At 45.6% G+C, this 20,154-nt stretch overlaps 1 protein-coding gene and 2 long non-coding RNA genes across 52 annotated transcripts in view; 1 reads left to right on the forward strand and 2 right to left on the reverse strand.

The window, feature by feature from the left end:
- Positions 1 to 20,154, reverse strand: part of STAT3 (signal transducer and activator of transcription 3) — an 85,726-nt gene that overhangs the window by 22,396 nt on the left and 43,176 nt on the right. For 19 of the 50 annotated variants that reach the window (XR_013406788.1, XR_013406787.1, XM_077971722.1 and 16 more), the window contains 7 exons: positions 14,014 to 14,164; positions 12,198 to 12,342; positions 10,882 to 10,980; positions 4,602 to 4,697; positions 4,019 to 4,100; positions 3,734 to 3,828; positions 3,406 to 3,557 (listed from right to left, as the gene is read on the reverse strand). Coding sequence is in view for 48 of the 50 variants with exons in the window: in XM_077971722.1 (XP_077827848.1) it covers positions 3,406 to 3,557; positions 3,734 to 3,828; positions 4,019 to 4,100; positions 4,602 to 4,697; positions 10,882 to 10,980; positions 12,198 to 12,342; positions 14,014 to 14,141 (797 nt within the window). In the remaining 2 variants the exon portion in view is untranslated. Of the gene's footprint in view, positions 1 to 3,405; positions 3,558 to 3,733; positions 3,856 to 4,018; positions 4,101 to 4,601; positions 4,698 to 10,881; positions 10,981 to 12,197; positions 12,343 to 14,013; positions 14,165 to 20,154 lie in introns of all 50 variants that reach the window. The other 31 variants (XM_077971697.1, XM_077971695.1, XM_077971705.1 and 28 more) reach the window with 8 other exon arrangements.
- Positions 783 to 5,636, forward strand: LOC144335729 (uncharacterized). The gene is made up of 3 exons (XR_013406852.1): positions 783 to 1,355; positions 2,088 to 2,514; positions 3,251 to 5,636. It is a non-coding gene; the product is annotated as an uncharacterized LOC144335729 (long non-coding RNA).
- LOC144335725 (uncharacterized) lies at positions 7,040 to 10,637 on the reverse strand. Its single transcript, XR_013406848.1, has 3 exons — positions 10,414 to 10,637; positions 8,341 to 8,743; positions 7,040 to 7,798 (listed from the first exon to the last, which is right to left on the reverse strand). It is a non-coding gene; the product is annotated as an uncharacterized LOC144335725 (long non-coding RNA).

Genomic DNA, 20,154 nt, shown 5'->3' on the forward strand with positions numbered 1-20,154 from the left:
TATTTGTTTACTTATTTTTTGAGCTGGAGCGCAGTCGTGCAATCTCAGCTCACTGTAACCTCCACCTCCCGGGTTCAAGAGATTCTCCTGCCTGAGCCTCCTGAGGGATTACAGGTGTAAGCCACTGTGCCTGGCCTATTTATTTATTTATTTATTTGAGACAGAGTCTCACTCTGTTGCCTAGGCTGGAGTGCAGTGGTGTAATGTCAGCTCACTGCAACCTCCGCCTCCCAGGTTCAAGTGATTCTCCTGCCTCAGTCTCCCAAGTAGCTAGGATTACAGGCACCCACCACCACTCCTGGCTAATTTTTATATTTTTAGTAGAGATGGGATTTTGCCATGTTGGCCAGGTTGGTCTTGAACTCCTGACCTCAGGTGATCCACCTGCCTCAATATCCTGAAGTGCTGGGATTAGAGATGTGAGCCACTGCGCCTGGCCAGAAAATAATTTATTTTATCTTTTATTACTAGTTCCTTCCTAAAATCTCAAATCTCTAAGAGGGGCCTGGGCATAAAAGTATTAAAATTTATACCACTAGGAGGCATTGATGGAGTTATCATTGGAAAATGACAAGCATCTGAGCCCAGATATGCAGAACATGAAATATGAAATTTAGCACTTACCTTATTCATCCTAACTTGTCTATGAACACAGACAGCTCACAAAGATGGATTTGAGCCAGCTCTGTTCTGTCACACACTATCTGTGCAAGTTTTGCCAGGCCCTTCACCATCATGGGCCTTAGCTTCCCCTCTCATGAAGAGAAGGGCTTGAACTACATGAGCCCTTTATTTTCTTTCTTTTTTTTTTTTTTGAGGCAGGGTCCCACTCTGTGGCCCAGTGCAGTGTAATGGCATGATCATAGCTCACTGCCTCCTCCAACTCCTGGACATGAGTGATCCTCCTACCTCGGCTTCCTGAGTAGCTAGAACTACAGGTGTGTGCCACCATGCCTGTTTAGTTTTTTGAGATGGAGTCTCACTCTTGTCACCCAGGCTGAAGTGTAATGGCACATGTCTAGTTTTTTAAATTTTTGTAGGAATGGGACCTCACTTTGTTGCCCAGGCTGGTCTCAAACTCCTGGGTTCAAGCAATCCTCCTGATTCTGCCTCCCAAAGCACTGGGATTTATAGGCGTGAGCCACGACACCCAATCCCCATAAACCTTTTCAATGTCAGCCTTCAACTGATCAAAGGACACAACATTATGTTTCAAGACATTGATAACATGCACAAGGAATAAGTGAATAGAGAGTAAGAAAAAGCTCATTAAATCTATCTCCAGGAATAGAGAATATTAGGCCAGGCACAGTGGGTCACACCTGTAATCCCAGAAATTTGAGAGGCCGAGGCAGGTGGATCGCTTGAGACCAGGAGTTTGAGACCAGCCTGGCCAACATGGTGAAACCCCATCTGTACTAAAACACAAAAAAATAGCCAGGCATGGTGGCATGGGCCTGTAATCCTGGCTACTTGGAAGGTTGTGGCTAAGATTGCTTGAACCTGGGAGGAGAAGGTTGCAGCAAGCCATGATCGTGTCACTGCACTCTAACCTGGGTGACAAAGTGAGACTCTAGTCTCAAAAAAAAAAAAAAAAAAGAATAGAGAAGTTTAGCATCATTCCATCATTCTTTGATGGTTTATCACTAGTGTAATAAACCAAAAGACTAGAAAGACAGAAAGTGAAAGGAGAGGGAGAAGGACTGCTGCAGGGATTTCTGAACTCCCTAACTCTTTTCTGGCACTTCTATCCTCCCATTCCCAGAACTTAAGCTTCTTCGTTCCCTGGTCAGGAAGCATGTAAAACTGCTTTCAGTAAATTAACAACACTCGGGGTTAGTGAGGATATGAATAGACACGCATTCTCATGTAGAGTTGCCCTAAATTTCCAGTTCAGGCTCTGTATCTCAAGTGTCTCCTAGGGCAAGCTGGTGCAACATGCTCACTATAGGGCCTTGCACATGAAGGGTGTGCAGTAAGATTTACTGGATGAAGGTAAAAGTGCAGATTACAGAAAAGCATATAAAGATCCTGGGCTGGGCACAGCAGCTCACATCTATAATTCCAGCGCTTCTGAGAGGCCAAAGTGGGATGATCCCTTGAGCCCAGGAGTTTGAGACCAGTCCAGGCAACAAAGTAAGACCCTGTCTCTATAAAAAATTTAAGAATTAGCCAGGTGTGGTGGTGCACACCTGTAGTCCCAGCTACTCAGAAGGCAAAGGTGGGAAGATTGCTTGAGCCCAGGAGGTCAAGGCTCTAGTGAGCCATGATTGCATCACTGTACTCTAGACTGGGTAACACAGTGAGACCCTGACTCCAAAAAAAGAAAAAAAAATGATCCTGCTAATATAAACTGTATAAATTTCTGTCTTTATGTGTATATACATAATGACAGATGTCTAGACTGCGCGTCAACTAAAATTGTAACTACCAGTACTGCTGATGATTTAATTTAAAAATCTTTTCTTCGGCCAGGTGCGGTGGTTCACGCCTGTAATCCCAGCACTTTGGGAGGCCAAGACGGGCGGATCAGGAGATTGAGACTATCCTGGCCAACACGGTGAAACCCTGTCTCTACTAAAAATACAAAAATTAGCCGGGCATAGTGGCGGGCGCCTGTAGTCCCAGCTACTTGGTAGGCTGAGGCAGGAGAATGGCGTGAACCTGGGAGGCGGAGCTTACAGTGAGGGGAGATCGCGCCACTGCACTCCAGCCTGGGCAACAGAGCGAGACTCCATCTCAAAAAAAAAAAAAAAATTTTTTTTCTTCACTTGATTAATTTTCTGTATTTGGATTTTTCCCCTTAAAAAGGGCATGCGTTGTTTTAGATTACTAAAATAACTAAAATTAAAAGTTTTGTTTATCTGTTAAATACAGTTAAACCAAAAGCCTTAATTGAATCAAGTAAAATATACTTAAAATATAATAATATAAATACATTTTTTTAAACAAAGTTTCTCCAAATAAAGTAAAAACTTTATTTTATTTTTATTTTTTTGAGATGGAGTCTCACTGTGTCACCCAGGCTGGTTGGCATCCGGTAGTGCGATCTCGGCTCACTGCAACCTCCATATCCCAGGTTCAAGTGATTCTCCTGCCTCAGCCGCCCAGAGTAGCTGGGACTACAGGCATGCACCACCATGCCCGGCTAATTTTTATGTTTTTAGCAGAAATGGGTTTTCACCATGTTAGCCAGGCTGGTCTCCAACACCTGACCTCAAGTGATCCGCCCATCTTGGCCTCCGCCCAGCCAAAATAAAGTAAAAACTTTAATTATTGGGTTAAATTTGAATATGGAAAAGTCCCCACGTTGGAGATAGAGTACCAATTCTGTGGGCCTGCAGTTAAGATCAGAATTCAATCTAGCTTTCGAGAAAGAAAGGAAAAGCTTCTTTCATCCTTTACCAGTTTTCTAGCCGATCTAGGCAGATGTTGGGCGGACCTCCAATGCAGGCAATCTGTTGCCGCCTCTTCCAGTCAGCCAGCTCCTCGTCTGTGAGAGTTTTCTGCACGTACTCCATCGCTGACAAAAGCCCCGCCAGCTCACTCACGATGCTCTGGTTGGAAACCAAAACAAAGTCAGAAAACATTTCCTCAGACAGTCTCTAACCACATTCTTTAGTCAACTCCAGAGCAGGAACTTCTTAGAAACCAAGCAAGTTCTGCCACAAGATGCTGAAATCCCGCAAGTGAGCGAGACACACAGGGGAAGTGGTCCGACCGATGCCCTTACTCTCCGCATCTGGTCCAGCGCAGTGAGCATCTGTTCCAGCTGCTGCATCTTCTGCCTGGTCACTGACTGGTTGTTTCCATTCAGATCTTGCATGTCTGCGGAGGAAGGAGAAACTCCTTGACCTGAGGGAATAATCCTGTCCTTAATGACCAGGCTCCTTTGAGCACCCGTAACTCCCTTGCGCCCCGACCGCCTTAAGATCTAAGAGTTAAGACAAATGACTCTTTCAACTCAACAACACAAACTCACTTTCTAGAGATTTTAACGTCTCTAATATTCACTTGCCTCCTTGACTCTTGAGGGTTTTATAGTTGAAATCAAAGTCATCCTGGAGATTCTCTACCACTTTCATTTTCTGTTCTAGATCCTGTTTAAAATAAGTAAACAAAAAAACAGAAGTAAAAAAAGATTTCCTTGGGAACAGAAAAAATAACGTATCGGAGGAGAATTCAAATGAAGCCAAAACCTCAAAAAAGATACATGGAGGACTTGCAGGCAGTATCCCCAAGAGAAGACTCCCTGGTGGCCAGGCGCAGTGGCTCACGCCTGTAATCCTAGCACTTTGAGAGACTGAGTTGGGAGGATCACTTGAGCCCAGGAGTTTGAGATCAGCCTGGGCAACACAGGGAGACCCCCATCTCTACAAAATTTTGTTTTAAATTAGCTGGGCGTGGTGGTGCACGCCTGCGGTCCTGGTTACTTGGGAGGATGAGGTAAGAGAACTGCTTGGGCCTGAGAGGTCAAGGCTGCAGTGAGCTGTGATCATGCCACTGCAGCCCAGCCTGAGCAGCAAAGCAAGACCTTGTCTCAAAAAAAAAAAAAAAAAATTAATAAAAGCTCCCTGCCCAAGGCTTGTAACTTGCATCACCTGTACTCTCTTCCGGACATCCTGAAGGTGCTGCTCCAGCATCTGCTGCTTCTCCGTCACCACAGCTGCTGTGGGGTGGTTGGCCTGGCCCCCTTGCTGCCAAAAAGGAGGTCAATGCACATGTGAACACAGAAATATGGGGAGAGGAATACCCCATATTTGGCTTGAGATGCCGCTGCCATCATGAGAGGAAGGGAAACAGAGGCAGTGGTGCTGTCACTATACAGGTGACACTACATAGGTCATACCATAAACCCCCTCTATGAACTGCACTAGGAGACCACATGTTCAGCTAAGATATGGTCTATGCCTTCGAAAAGCTTATGGGCAAGCATGTCAAAAAATTCATAACAATTTATGACAGCAGATGTTGGATGTCTACTTAAACGTGGTGTCCAGTATATTTCTGAGGTATAATAAAAAAAAGTCCTGCCCTAGGGATGAAATTCCATATCAAAAGATATCTCAGGGAGAAGGGGAGGCTGGTACCTTGGAAAAGGTCAAATAGCACACGGAAAAAGAAAAAGAAGAAAGAAGGCCAGATGTAGCAGCTCATACCTATAATCTCAGCACTTGGGAAGGCTGAAGTGGGAGGACTGTTTGAGGCCAGGAATTCAAAACTAGCCTAGTCAACATAGTAAGGCCCCATCTCGAATTAATGAATGAATTAATTAATTAAAGAAATAAAAAAAAAATAGCATATGAAACTTAAAAATTACAGGTTTGTGGCCGGGCGCGGTGGCTCACGCCTGTAATCCCTGAACTTTGGGAGGCCGAGGCGGGCGGATCACGAGGTCAGGGGATCAAGACCATCCTGGCTAACACGGTGAAACCCCGTCTCTACTAAAAATACAAAAAAATTAGCCGGGCGAGGTGGCGGGCGCCTGTAGTCCCAACTACTGCGGAGGCTGAGGCAGGAGAATGGCGTGAACCTGGGAGGCGGAGCTTGCAGTGAGCCGAGATCGGCCACCGCACTCCAGCCTGGGCAACAGAGTGAGACTCCGCCTCAAAAAAAAAAAAAAAAAAAAAAAAAAATTACAGGTTTGTGCCCGGTGCAGTGGCTCATGCCTGTAATCCCAGCACTTTGGGAGGCCAAGGCGGGCGGATTACCTGAGGTTTGGAGTTTGAGACCAGCCTGACCAACATGGAGAAACCCCGTCTCTACTAAAAATACAAAGTTAGCTGAGCGTGGTGGCGCGTGCCTGTAATCCCAGCTACTCGGGAGGCTGAGGCAGGAGAATCGCTTGAACCTGGGAGGTGGAAGTTGTGTTGAGCCAAGACTGCGCCACTGCACTCCAGCCTGGGCAACAAGAGTGAAACTCCATCTCAAAAAAAAAAAAAAATTACAGGTTTGGGCTGGGCATGGTGGCTCCCACCTATAATCCCAGCACTTTGGGAACCAAGGCAGGAGGATCACTTGAGGCTGGGAGTTTGAGATCGGCCCAGGGAACATAGAGAGAGACCCCATCTCAATCAAAAAAAAAAAAAAAAATTTTTTTTAAATTAGCTGGGCGTGGTGGCATATACGTACTAGCTACTTGGGAGGCTGAGGTGGGAGGATCACTTACGTCCAGAAGTTTGAGGCTGCACTAGAGCCAGTTTTATGGGCAACCATTCTCTTCCTTTCCCATGGTCCCTATCCAAGCCCATAGAATACAAACTTCTTAGAAGTTTTGGGAAGGTGACCCATGCCCCTACCCCTACTACTTCCCACAGTGACAGTGACTCACCTGATTGGTAAGATGGAGAGAAAGACTCTGTGCACACACAGATCTTCAAAGAACCCAGCACCAAGCTGGTGCCTCCCTCCTCTCACTCTTGCCTTACTAGGGCCCACTACAAGCAAGAGCAGCAGCCTGGTTGCTAGAAGCAGGTCTAGAGGCCTATCCCTCTGCCTTCAGTGAGTATTGGTCTATGGCGGCTGTAGCTCCATATGGATGGCTGGGGTGGCGTGAGGGTGCTGCTCTGCACACCCAGGCTCTCCCCACACCAAGATCTAACTCAGGGCACAGGCATCGGAAAGCCCCTATGGTTACCAGCTCAAGCCACACTTTCCATTCTAGTTTTACCTATACAGCTGATGTTTTAATCTTCATTCCACTCCCATGTCTATTTCTCAAGTAGGACTACACTTAAAGGGGGAAAACATGTGATTAATGATCACCCACAGAAACCCACCTCTAATACCTTTATAAAAAACTTCACTGGCTCCCCACTGCTTCCAGCTGTAAACATCTCAGGCCAACACAGAAAGCTGTTTCACACAATTGATAACTTAAACTTTCCCTCCCTGTGCTTCGGTCGCCCCAAACTCCCCACTCTTTCCTGCATGCAATGTGTTTCCACACTCCCTCCCCACCTGCTATCCACTCAGCCTGGCCTGGGCTTTAGCCCAAACACACCTGAACTCACTCACCTTCAAATTCAGTTCAAATGTTTCCCTTCCTGCAAAATCTTATTCAACTTCCTTAGACAAAATGACACACATCCTCTTCTGAGTTTTTCTCACTTTGAGTGTTTGTGTACTTATAATCCCGACTAGCCTGACAGCCCCTGGTAGCAGGGTACATCCATTCTTCTATCTTTAACCCATTCTAGACACTTAAGAGCATGCCAGATATCATAAACAGAAAAAATAGCAGTGAGGCCTGGGTTGAGGCCACAAATATCCAACTTACAGCTTCATATCAGGGGTTGCAAACTTTTTCTCTAAGGGACAGAAGGTAAATATTTTTGGCTTCCTGGGTCATATAGTCCCTGCCACAAATAGCCCTGCCACTGCAGCACAAAAGCAGCCACAGATAATGCATAAATAACCGAGTGTGGCTGGGTTCCGAAAAACCTCATTTACAAAACAGCAGCAGGCTGGATTTGGGCCACGGTCACAGTTTGCAGACCCCTAATCCATCCAATTGAAAACATCCTTGGGATACCTTTGGCTTTCCTACCTCCCATGGTAAGTTGGAGTCTCTATCCAAATTGACTTAAACCACATATTTTTATATTGTGGAGCAGGATAAAATACAAAGGTTTTCCGTAACAGAAAATCCTAGTGCTGCCTGGGCAAGTGCCTGTGTGCTAACCTCTTGGGCTAAAGGGCACTGCACAGTAAATGTTATCTACCACCTCACTCACACCTGAGCATATCAGTTTTCTGCTTAAAATTCCTCACTGGGGCCAGGCACAGTGGCTCATGCCTGTGATCCCAGCACTTTGGGAGGCCGAGGTGGACGGATCACCTGAGGTCAGGAGTTCGAGACCAGCCTGGTCAACATGGTGAAACCCCATCTCTACCAAAAATACAAAACATTCTTCACTGGGTCCCCATTTCCTACAGTAATGGTGAGGGTGATGATAGTGATATCAGCAGCAGCAGAAAGCAGTTAAATTGTTTTGCATTTATGTGTCAGATACTGTTCTAAGCATTTTACATGTATGAATTCTTTTTTTTTTTTTGAGACGGAGTCTTGCTCTGTAGCCCGGGCTGGAGTGCAGTGGCCGGATCTCAGCTCACTGCAAGCTCCGCCTCCCGGGTTTACGCCATTCTCCTGCCTCAGCCTCCGGAGTAGCTGGGACTACAGGCGCCCGCCACCTCGCCCGGCTAGTTTTTTGTATTTTTAGTAGAGACGGGGTTTCACGGTGTTAGCCAGGATGGTCTCGATCTCCTGACCTCGTGATCCGCCCGTCTCGGCCTCCCAAAGTGCTGGGATTACAGGCTTGAGCCACCGCGCCCGGCCACATGTATGAATTCTATGAAGAAGGTATAATTATCACTCCCACTGGAGGAACAGAGAGAGTAAAAATTGTTACAGAGCAAGTGGCAGGGCTGTGGGTTCATATCAAAGCAGTTGGCTCCTTGTGGTAAACTGCTCTTCCAGAGCCCCATTGCTTGGCATGACTAATTAAAACATCATCACGTGGCCTTGACTAACTCATCTTCCCGACCCAATCAGATGCCGAACTTTCTATACTTCTCCCAAGAATACATGTTTCTGTTTCTGTCTTTGAACATGATCTTCTTTCTGCCTGGAGAGCTCTCTCTCATCAGTTGATGAGCCCAGGAGTTCAACACCAGCCTGGGAAACACAGCAAGAGCCCACCTCTACCAAAAAAAAAAATTAGTTGGGCATGGTGGCATATGCCTGTAGTCCCAGCTACTCATAAGGCTGAGGCAGGAGGCAGGAGGATCACAAGGGTCCAGGTGGTTGAGGCTGCAGTGAGCTGTGATCACACCGCTGCACTACAGCCTGGGTGACAGAGTGAGACTGTCTCAAAAAACAAAAGGTTACAATGGTAAATTTGAAATGTAATGTTATGTGTATTTCACCACAATTTTTTAAAAAGCAGGGGGTCAGGGAGAAAAAGAAAAAATGTCCCTGATTATAGGATATTAAAGAAAGTAAAACCCTTCACAGAAAGTAAAAAAGTCTCCTATGACCAACTACTTTAATGGTTTAGTATATATGTTTCCAGATATTTTCCCATATATACCAATAGTATATGCAAATTGCATACTATTTCATTTTACTATTATGAATCAGATCTTTGCTTTCTTTTTTTTTTTTTTTTTTCAGACAGTCTTGCTCTGTCGCCCAGGCTGGAGTGCAGTGGCACAATCTCAGCTCACTGCAACCTCTGCCTCCCAGGTTCAAGCGATTCTCCTGCCTCAGCTTCCTGAGTAGCTGGGACTACAGGCGCGTACCACCATGCCCAGCTAATTTTTGTATTTTTAGTAGAGATGGGGTTTCACCATGTCGGCCAGGATGGTCTCAATCTCTTGACCTCGTGGATCCACCCACCATGGCCTCCCAAAGTGCTGGGATTACAGGTGTGAGACACCATTGCCTGGCCCAGATCTTTACTTTCATTACATCTTCTAATAGGTTACTAATGCCACTGTATACAGGAACTGCAGATTCTGAAAATATTTATCTCGTATACAATGGCCTTTCTAAACCTTGCTAGTTCTAATTGTTATTGTTAGTTTTGTTTCTCTTGGATCTTCTAGGAAGACCTGTCTATCTGTAAATAATAAGAATTCTGTCCCTTGCTTTCCAATATTTGTACCCTCATTTCTTTTTTTTTTTTTTTGGGATAGGCTGGATCCTTCAGAAAAGTATCAAGAGTAAAAGACATCCTTATCTTTTGCAGTTTTACTGAGAATAGTGTTTCACTACTGTGCATCATGCTTAATTAAGCCAGGCGTGGTGGCTCACACCTGTAATCCCAGCACTTTGGGAGGCCGCAGCAGATGGATCATGAGGTCAGGAGATCAAGACCATCCTGCCTAACAAGGTGAAACTTCGTCTCTACTAAAAAAAATACAAAAAATTAGCCAGGCGTGGTGGCACACACCTGTAGTCCAGCTACTCGGGAGGCTGAGGCAAGAGAATCAACTTGAACCTGGGAGGTGGAGGTTGCAGTGAGCCAAGATGGCGCCACTGCACTCCAGCCTGGGCGACAGAGCAAGACTCTGTCTCAAAAAAAAAAAGAAAAAAATAGAGATGAGTTCTCGCTATGTTGCCCCAGCTGGTCTTGAACTTCTGAGGCTCAGCAATCTGCCTGTCTCAGCCTCCCAAAGTGCTGGGATTACAGGTGTGAGCCACTACTCCTGGCTGTTTTTTAGGTTTTGATATGAGGATTTTTCCAGCCTCATAAAATAAGCTGGAAACATCTCTTGTTTTCCTATACTTTGGAAAAGTTTGAATGATATTGGAATAATCTGTACTATGAAAGTTTGTCAGAACAGGCCGGGCACAGTGGCTCACGCCTGTAATCTCAGCACTTTGGGAGGCCGAGGTGGGCGGATCACCTGAGGTCGGGAGGTCTCCAACATGGAGAAACCCCGTCTCTACTAAAAATACAAAATTAGCCAGGTGTGGTGGCGCATGCCTATAATCCCAGCTACTCGGGAGACTGAGGCAGGAGAATCACTTGAACCCTGGAGGTGGAGAGCCGAGATCGCGCCATTGCACTCTAGCCTGGGTAACAGGAGCAAAACTCCGTCTCAAAAAAAAAAAAAAAAAAAAAAAAAAGTTTGTCAAACCATTAGGTCTGTTGGATTCTTTTGGTGGAACTTTCTTTTTTTAGAGTTTTTTCAATGTATTTTGGGGGGTGGAACTTTCTTTTTTTTAAGAGTTTTTCGATGTATTTTTATGATTATTGATCTATTTAATTTATTTTCTTTCTTTTTTAGTAGATCTAATAATTTATCTCATTATAAAGTTGTTTGATTTTCCATTCCTCCCAGACCAGGGATTTGTTTTGTCTCAGGTCTCACCTGGGCCGCAGTGGCTGCAGTCTGTAGGAGGCGTGACTCTTCCCACAGGCACCGGGCCACAATCCGGGCAATCTCCATTGGCTTCTCAAGATACCTGCTCTGTAAGTAGGAGAGAAAGAGAATGAAAATCAGTAGCAGACCATGGAGATGTGGACTGAACTGCGGCACCTTAAAACTAATGTATTCATCAAGGAAAGCATTTACTCTAGGAAAGAACAGAACAAAGGCTTCAGAGCCTGGGTGAAGGCTCTCTGTGGGTGGGCAAAGGGGAGGTCGTTACTATTTCTGTAACAGAAGGCACACTAGCCTGAGTCTTTTTTTTTTTTGAGACTGGGTCTCACTCTGTCCACCAGGCTGGAGTGCAGTGGCGCAATCACAGCTTACTGCAGCTTCGACCTCCCAGGCTCAAGTGATTTTCTCACCTCAGCCTTCTGAGTAGTAAAGACTACAGGTACATGCCACCACAACTGGCTAGTTTTTGAAAAAAAAATTCTGTAGAGATGGTGTCTCGTTATGCTGCCCAGGCTGGTCTCAAACTCCCGGGCTCAAGCAATCCTCCCACCTCAACCTCCTAAGGTGTTGGGATTACAGGCGTGAGCCACCATGCCTGGCCTTGTCTGAGTCTTTACACAGTATGCTATCCTGCTCTTGCAGGGAAGCAACTGACTTATTCAAGAAGTATCCCATTACGGTCAAACCTTTAACATGTAACAGTGAGAGTCATCTTCCTATCAGTGGACCCGGTTAACATGCTAACATGTATGATTAATGTAACAATCACTTTATGATCAGGCATGGTAGCTCATGCCTGTAATTCCAGCACTTTGGGAGGCCGAGGCGGGTGGATCACGAGATCAGGAGATCGAGATCATCCTGGCTAACATGATGAAACCCCGTCTCTACTAAAAATACAAAAAATTAACCAGGCATGGTGGCGGGCGCCTGTAGTCCCAGCTACTTGGGAGGCTGAAGCAGGAGAATAGCGTGAACCCGGGAGGTGGAGCTGGCGGTGAGCCGAGATCATGCCACTGCACTCCAGCCTGGGCGACAGAGCGAGACTCCATCTCAAAAAAAAAAAAAACAAAACAATCACTTTATTACTTCAACTATGACAAGAGAAGTGATTCTTAGGTAATGATGCTCACGGGTAAGTATACAGAGCTTTGAGAAAGGACTAATTACTTCTCCTGTAATTGAAAATACAAGATAAGATTCTCGTTATTTAGCCAAATGAGAAAAGAAATGCTTCCAGGAAAGAACGCTAACACCCGACTCTACGGGTCCTGTTTCTCCTTGTCCTCAGTTTCTCATCATACCTGAAGAAACTGCTTGATTCTTCGTAGATTGTGCTGATAGAGAACATTCGATTCTTGCAGGAAGCGGCTATACTGCTGGTCAATCTCGCCCAGGAGATTATGAAACACCAAAGTGGCATGTGATTCTTTGCTGGCCGCATATGCCCTAGGAAAAGGAAGAATGATAAAGAATGGCTCTGAAGCCGACACATACACACAAACACAGAAATCACCATCAAGAAAGAGGAAAAAAAAAAATAAAGCAAACCTGACGCTATAACCCATTCATCATTTTAGATTCTTCTTGCTCAGCAATCAAATGCCATCAATTTAATAATTATTAATAATTATTTCAGGCCAGGCACGGTGGCTCACGCCTGTAATCCCAACACTTTGGGAGGCCGAGGGGGGCGGATCACCTGAGGTCAGGAGTTCCAGACCAAACAAGCCAACATGGTGAAACCCTGTCTCTACTAAAAATCAAAAATTAGCTGGGTGTGGTGGTGAGCACCTGTAATCCCAGCTACTCGGGAGGCTGAGGCAGGAGAATCGCTTGAACCCGAGTCAGAGGTTGCAGTGAGCTGAAATTGTGCCACTGCACTCCTGCCTAGGCTAGAGCCAGACTCTGTTTCAAAAAAAAAAAAACAAAAACCCACAACAAAACAAAAAAACAATTATCCCAGATATTATTATCCACTCTCATAATCTGTATTTGTAAAATACTTGAGCAAAGTAGACAGCTATGCTGTTTTGCTTTAAACTCTCAATTAACTCTGGTCAGATTTATTAGTACAAATAAGTAATCCCAGGCTGGGATGGCCTATCTCCAGCATCTGGGAATCACCTCCTGGCCCTTCACCAAATCAGGATATGCATTCTGGAAAAACCAGGTCATATTAACACTGGCCTGAATTAAACCAAAATCAGTAGGTGAGCCTGAGCATATTAAAGTGAAGGAAATAAATAGTTGCTGGACTTCTGTGCCATTATCTCCTCTATGAATGGAATCCATTTCCCTTATCCTGTGATCTAGTTTGGATACATCCCTGCCCGAATCTCATACTGAAATGTAACCCCCACTGTTGGAGGTGGGGCCTGGTGGAGGGTGACTGGATCATGGGGGTGGGATTCTCATGAATGGTTTAGCACCATCCCTGTTGATACTGTCCTCGAGACAGTGAGTTCTTGTGCGATCTGATCGTTTAAAAGTGTGTGGCGCCTCCCCCTTGCTCTCTTGCTCTTGCTCTGGCCATGTGACCTGCCTGCTCCCACTCTGCCTTCCGCCATGATTGGAAGCTTGCTGAGGCCTCCCTGGCGGTGGATGCTGCTATGCTTCCTATACAGCCTGCAGAACTATGAGCCAATTAAACCTCTTTTCTTATAAATTACCCAATCTCAGGTATTTCTTTACAGCAAGCTGAGAACAGACTAATACACCCCTGTGGCTCCTTCCTTTAACTAAAGGGGAATTACAAGTATCAACCCAAAGTTCTAGCTATGACAGAACTCACATTCAAAGAAAAAATATGTCTACCACATCGCTGGATTATCAGAATATACAGAGGATCTGCCCAAGTAAATGAGGTCCAAATCAACCTTCAAGACATCTACCACCATACAGGCAGTTTCAATGTGTCAAAGACAGTTGCCCACATGCCCTTCTAATATAAAAAATGCTTTACAAGACCAAAGGGTGCCACTTTATCTCCTGATCTCATTTTCCCCATCACCTGTACCCGTAAATTTTTTAATTAAACAGCAAAGCATGACATTAAGAGTTCATGTCTCTTGACTCAAACTGAAACCTAACAATTTGGAGAGTCTCTTAAGGACTTACCAATCTTGACTCTCAATCCAAGGGGCCAGAAACTGCCGCAACTCCATTGGGAAGCTGTCACTGTAGAGCTGATGGAGCTGCTCCAGGTACCGTGTGTCAAGCTGCTGTAGCTGATTCCATTGGGCCATCCTGCTAAAATCAGGGGTCCCAACTGTAAACCAAAGTGTGCATATGGTCACCACAAGTCCCAGTAGGGGTAAATAATCTAGAAGTAGCCATTGCCCAACACAGGTGTCAGGTCTGTGACTAGGGATAAAGATGTTCTGGGGAGGACCCTGCTTCTTTCTCCCAGTTTATTTTTAAAAAATAGAGATGGGGCCGGGCGCGGTGGCTCACGCCTGTAATCCCAGCACTTTGGGAGGCCGAGGCGGGCGGATCACAAGGTCAGGAGATCGAGACCACGGTGAAACCCCGTCTCTACTAAAAATACAAAAAATTAGCCGGGCGCGGTTGTGGGCGCCTGTAGTCCCAGCTACTCGGGAGGCTGAGGCAGGAGAATGGCGTGAACCCGGGAGGCGGAGCTTGCAGTGAGCCGAGATCGCGCCACTGCACTCCAGCCTGGGCGACAGAGCGAGACTCCGTCTCAAAAAAAAAAAAAAAAAAAAAAAAATAGAGATGGGGTCTTCACCATGTTGCCCAGGCTGGCCTTGAACTCCTGGACTCAAGTGATCTCCCACCTCAGCCTCCCAAAGTGCTGAGATTACAGGCATGAGCCAACACACCCAGCCTGTTTCTCCCAGTTTAGAACAATACAAACACATTCACAATCTCCATCTTGGGATAATCACAGCTTTTTTTTTCTCTTATTTTTTAAAGACAGAGTCTTGCTCTGTGGCCCAGGCTAGAGTGCAATGGCATGATCGTGGGCTCAAGAGATCCTCCCACCTCAGCATCCCGAGGAGCTGGGACTATAGGCACATACCACCATGCCACACTCGTTTTTTACAACATGTTTTGTGAGACAAACAAAACATGCCCAGGCTGGTCTTGAACTCCTGGGCTCAAGTCATCCTCCTGCCTCGGCTTCCCAAAGTGCTGGGATTACATATGTGAGCCACCGCATCTGGCCACACATTTCTTTTTTTTTTTGAGACAGAGTCTCGCTCTGTCGCCCGGGTTGGAGTGCGCGTGGCTGGATCTCAGCTCACTGCAAGCTCCGCCTCCCAGGTTCACACCATTCTCCTGCCTCAGCCTCCGGGTAGCTGGGACTACAGTTGCCCGCCACCACGCCCGGCTAGTTTTTTGTATTTTTTTAGTAGGGGTTTCACCGTGTTAGCCAGGATGGTCTCGATCTCCTGACCTTGTGATCCGCCCGTCTCAGCCTCCCAAAGTGCTGGGATTACAGGCTTGAGCCACTGCGCCCGGCCCACCACACATCTCTTTTACACTGGGATGACAAGTGGCTATTATGCCAGGTTCTATAATCCATTATCTACCAGAGGTGTGTGAAATTTAAAAATTACTAAACTCCCAGATTTCTATTCCCTTATCTATAAAATAGAGATAATATTTCCCACTCCTCAGGGGTATTGAGATATTCCTACAGCATCCAGCTCAGTGCACGGCACACAACAGATGCCCAACAAATGTCAGTTCCTTTCTTTCTACTCCACAGCCCTTTTAGTTATACACAGTAAACCTGTACTGTGGCCAAAATGTAGAAAGTGGATGTTTGGGGTGGGGGGACAGAGAGCTAATTCCAGGACTACAGGTTTAAAAGTATAAATGAGGATCTAGGAAGATCTGCCTGAGATTCTCCTACTCAACAAACAGTAACTATTTAAAAAATTGCTTAGTCTGGGATAACAGAGAAGGAAAGAAAAATGCCAGGCATAAAAATTGTCCCAGGTTCAGGAACACCCCAGTGAAATGCTCTGGTATGAGAAACCCAGCCAGCTAATCACCTATAATCCTCTTTCTGAATAGTATGGGTCATGGAAATATCAATAGAGGCCAAGTCATTTTAAGAAGTTCTAAAATTAGGCCAGGGGCAGTGGCTTAAGCCTGTAATCCCAGCACTTTGGGAGGCCGAGGCAGGCAGATCACCTAAGGTCGGGAGTTCGAGACCAGCCTGACCAACTCGGAGAAACCCTGTCTCTACTAAAAATACAAAATTAGCTGGGCATGGTGGCACATGCCTGTAATCACAGTTACTCCAGAGGCTGAGGCAGGAGAATTGCTTGAACCCGGGAGGCGGAGATTGAGGTGAGCTGAGATCGCACCACTGCATTCCAGCCTGGGCAACAAGAGCAAAACTCTGTCTCAAAAAAAAAGAAAAAAAAATTGTTCTAAAAATAATTACAAGTCAGAGCCTAAGATGAAGGTATATACAGACCAAGGTCCAATGAGATGGTTCTCTGGGATAGTGAGAACATTTAATGAGAGACTGAACACACGCAAACACACTAGAGTTCTTGACTCTCAGAGAAGGCACGAAGAAGTACCTAGTTAGCACTGGCTCTTTCATAAAAATGACTGAGCAAACTGGCAACAAAACCAACAGGTCTTCTGTTCTCAAGGCAGCAAATGTAATGGAATGAAAGGTGCAATCATGGAACCTCTAACTCCTGCAACCTCTAACTCCTGGGCTCAGGCAATCCTCCTACCTCAGCCTCCCAAGAAGCTGGGAGTCTCGCTACGTTGCCCAGACTGGTCTCGAACTCCTGGGCTTAAGCAATCCTCCTGCCTCGACCTCCCAAAGTGCTGGGATTACAGGCGTGAGCCACCACGCCTGGCTTGGGATCAGGTTTTTGTTTTTTTGTTTTTTTGTTTTTTGAGACAGTGTCTGTCACCCAGGCTGGAGGGCAGTGGGGCCCAGGCTGGAGGGCAGTGGGGCCCAGGCTGGAGGGCAGTGGGGCCCAGGCTGGAGGGCAGCGGCTCACTGCAAGCTCCGCCTCCCGGGTTCCCGCCATTCTCCTACCTCAGCCTCCTGAGTAGCTGGGACTACAGGCGCCCGCCACCTCGCCCGATTAAGTTTTTGTATTTTTTTTAGTAGAGACGGGGTTTCACCATGTTAGCCTGGATGGTCTTGATCTCCTGACCTCGTGATCTGCCCCCCTCAGCCTCCCAAAGTGCTGGGATTACAGGCTTGAGCCACCGCGCCCGGCCTGGGATCAGGTTTTCTAACAGAACCTGAGAGGGCTGAACTTCTCCCTCCCTCTTTGGTGGACAGACTCAAAATACCCCTTTTGCTACTGTGAAGACGGCTGGTGGAGCTCTCAAGCACATATTCAGGGAAGTGCAGGAAGTACCTACCAGCAGTCTTTACACTGAATAATTAATAATCTAAGGCAGCAGCATCCAACAGAAATAGAAGACAAGCCACATATGCATTTTAAATTTTCTGGTAGCCATATTTAAAAAGTTAAAAGAAACAGGTGAAATTAATTTTAATAATGTATTTTATTTCGTTTAATATATCCAAAATGTTATTTCAACATATGATCATACAAAACTTATTATTATTATTATTATTTTTTGGAGACAGGCACTCTGTCACCCAGGCCGGAGTGCAGTGGCTCAATCACAGCTCACTGTAGCCTCAACTTCCCGGCTCAAACGATCCTCCCACTTCAGCGTCTCAAGTAACTGGGACTACAGATGCACACCACATCTGGTTAATTATTTTTGTAGATACGGGGGTCCCATTATGTTGCCTAGGCTGGTCTCGAACTCCTAGACTCATGTATCTCAGCTTCCCAATGTGCTGAGAGTATAGGCTTGAGCCACCGTGTCCAGCCCACAAAAATTATTGAGATACTTTACACTCTTTTTGCTACGAAGTTTTCTAAATCTCCTGTGTACTTTACATGTGCAGCACGGATCCAAGGTATTTTCCCTCCTCATGTATCAAGGGCTTAAATTCCACTGGCGAAAAAACTCAGTAAAGCAAAAAAAAAACAAAAAATAGAATGTCAGAATAAGGTATTTGCCCCAATTAGGCCAATATGCTTCTATAAATTAACTAAATATTCCAACAATGTTACTTTTTTTTTTTTTTTGAGATGGAGTCTCACTCTGTTGCCTAGGCTGGAGTGCAGTGGTGCAATCTCAACTCACTGCAACCCCCATCTCCCTAGTTCAAGCAATTGTCCTGCCTCAGCCTCCCAAGTAGCTGGGATTATAGGCATGCACCACCACACCCTGCTAATTTTTTAAATATTTTTAGTAGAGACAGGGTTTCACCATGTTGCCTAGGCTGGTCTCGAATTGATAAGAGTTCAGAACTCTTATCAGTTCAAGACCAGTCTGGCCAAAACAGTGAGACCCTGCTTATAATTAATTAATTTTAAAATGTAGGCCGGGCACAGTGGCTCACACCTGTAATCCCAGAACTTTGGGAGGCTGAGGTGGGTAGATCACGAGGTCAGGAGTTCAAGACCAGCCTGGCCAACATAGTGAAACCCCATCTCTACTAAAAATATAAAAATTAGCCGGGCATGGTGGTGGCCGCCTGTAATCCCAGCTGCTCAGAAGGCTGAGGCAGGAGAATCACTTGAACCTGGGAGGTGGAGGTTGTAGTGAGCCAAGATTGTACCACTGCACTCTAGCCCAGGCAACAGAGCGACACTCCATCTCAAAAAATAATAATAATTTTAAAAGCAATATTACTTGCCATCTTCCACCCTAAGATTCACCTGCCACAGGACAAATGCTACCTGGGCAGTGGTACAGGTACACTAAGCACTAGCTGGAGTAAAAGCAGTGGCTGACGTGCACGCTATATGCTGAAGCATTGTAACCGTGGCATGTATTGATTGCCCTCTGTAAAAAAATCAAAGGCCATTAGATCTCTCTTACAATATTTGCATTAGGGCCAAGTTAAAATCTGCCTCACATGGAGGTTGCAGTGAGCCAAGACTGCGCCTCTGCACTCCAGCCCGGGTGACAGAGCGAGACTTTGTCTCAAAAAAAAAAAATCTGCCTCATAGACTAAAAGCATCATGAACTGACTTATGCTATACAAGAACTGATGTGCATACAAAGAAATCTGCATAATACGCCAATTTATGAAGATTCTATTGCATACAAATTTACTGAAACCTGAAACTCTAAACCTACAGAGTCCAGTATGGAGTCACTAGCCACATGTAGTTACTGAGCACTTGAAATGTGGCTGCTTCAAACTGAAATATGCTATCAATATAAAATACACACTGGATTCTGAGGATGTACTGAAAAACAAAAGAATGTAAAGTATCTTGTTCGTGTTGAAATGATAATATTTTAGATATACTGCGTTAAATAAAATATATTATTAAAATTAACTTCACTGATTTCTTTTTATTTCTTTTAATGTGGCTACTAGAAAACTTAACATTAGGCCGGGTGCGGTGGCTCAAGCCTGTAATCCCAGCACTTTGGGAGGCGGAGATGGGTGGATCACGAGGTCAGGAGATCGAGACCATCCTGGCTAACACGGTGAAACCCCGTCTCTACTAAGAAATACAAAAAACTAGCCGGGCGCGGTGGCGGCGCCTGTAGTCCCAGCTACTCGGGAGGCTGAGGCAGGAGAATGGCGGGAACCCGGGAGGCGGAGCTTGCAGTGAGCTGAGATCTGGCCACTGCACTCCAGCCTGGGCCACAGAGCGAGACTCCGTCTCAAAAAAAAAAAAAAAAAAAAAAAGAAAACTTAACATTGGCAGGGAGTGGTGGTTCATGCCTGTAATCCCAGCACTTAGGGAGGCCAAGTCATGTGGATCACCCGAGGTCATGAGTTTGAGACCAGACTGGCCAACATGGCAAAGCTCCATCTCTACTAAAAATACAAAAATTAGCTGGGTATGGTGGCGCATGCCTGTAGTCCCAGCTACTTGGGAGGCTGAGGCAGGAGAATTACTTGAATCCGGGAGGCAGAGGTTGCAGTGGGCCGAAATCGTGCCACTGCACTCCAGCCTGGGCAACAGAGTGAGACTCCAAAAGACAAAAAACAAAAAACAAGAAAGAAAAGAAAACTTAACATTACATATGTGACTTGGATCTTATTTTTATTGAACACTGCTACCCTAGACAATGTAGCCAAAAAGGGGTGGTTCTCCTAAAAAAAAAAAAAAAAGATTTAAAAAAAGAACCATCTGCTTTTTGTAATAAACTCCAGTGTTTAGGCCGGGCGCGGTGGCTCAAGCCTGTAATCCCAGCACT

Source organism: Macaca mulatta, chromosome 16 (assembly GCF_049350105.2).
Source record: "Macaca mulatta isolate MMU2019108-1 chromosome 16, T2T-MMU8v2.0, whole genome shotgun sequence".
NCBI classification, from domain to species: Eukaryota; Metazoa; Chordata; class Mammalia; order Primates; family Cercopithecidae; genus Macaca; species Macaca mulatta.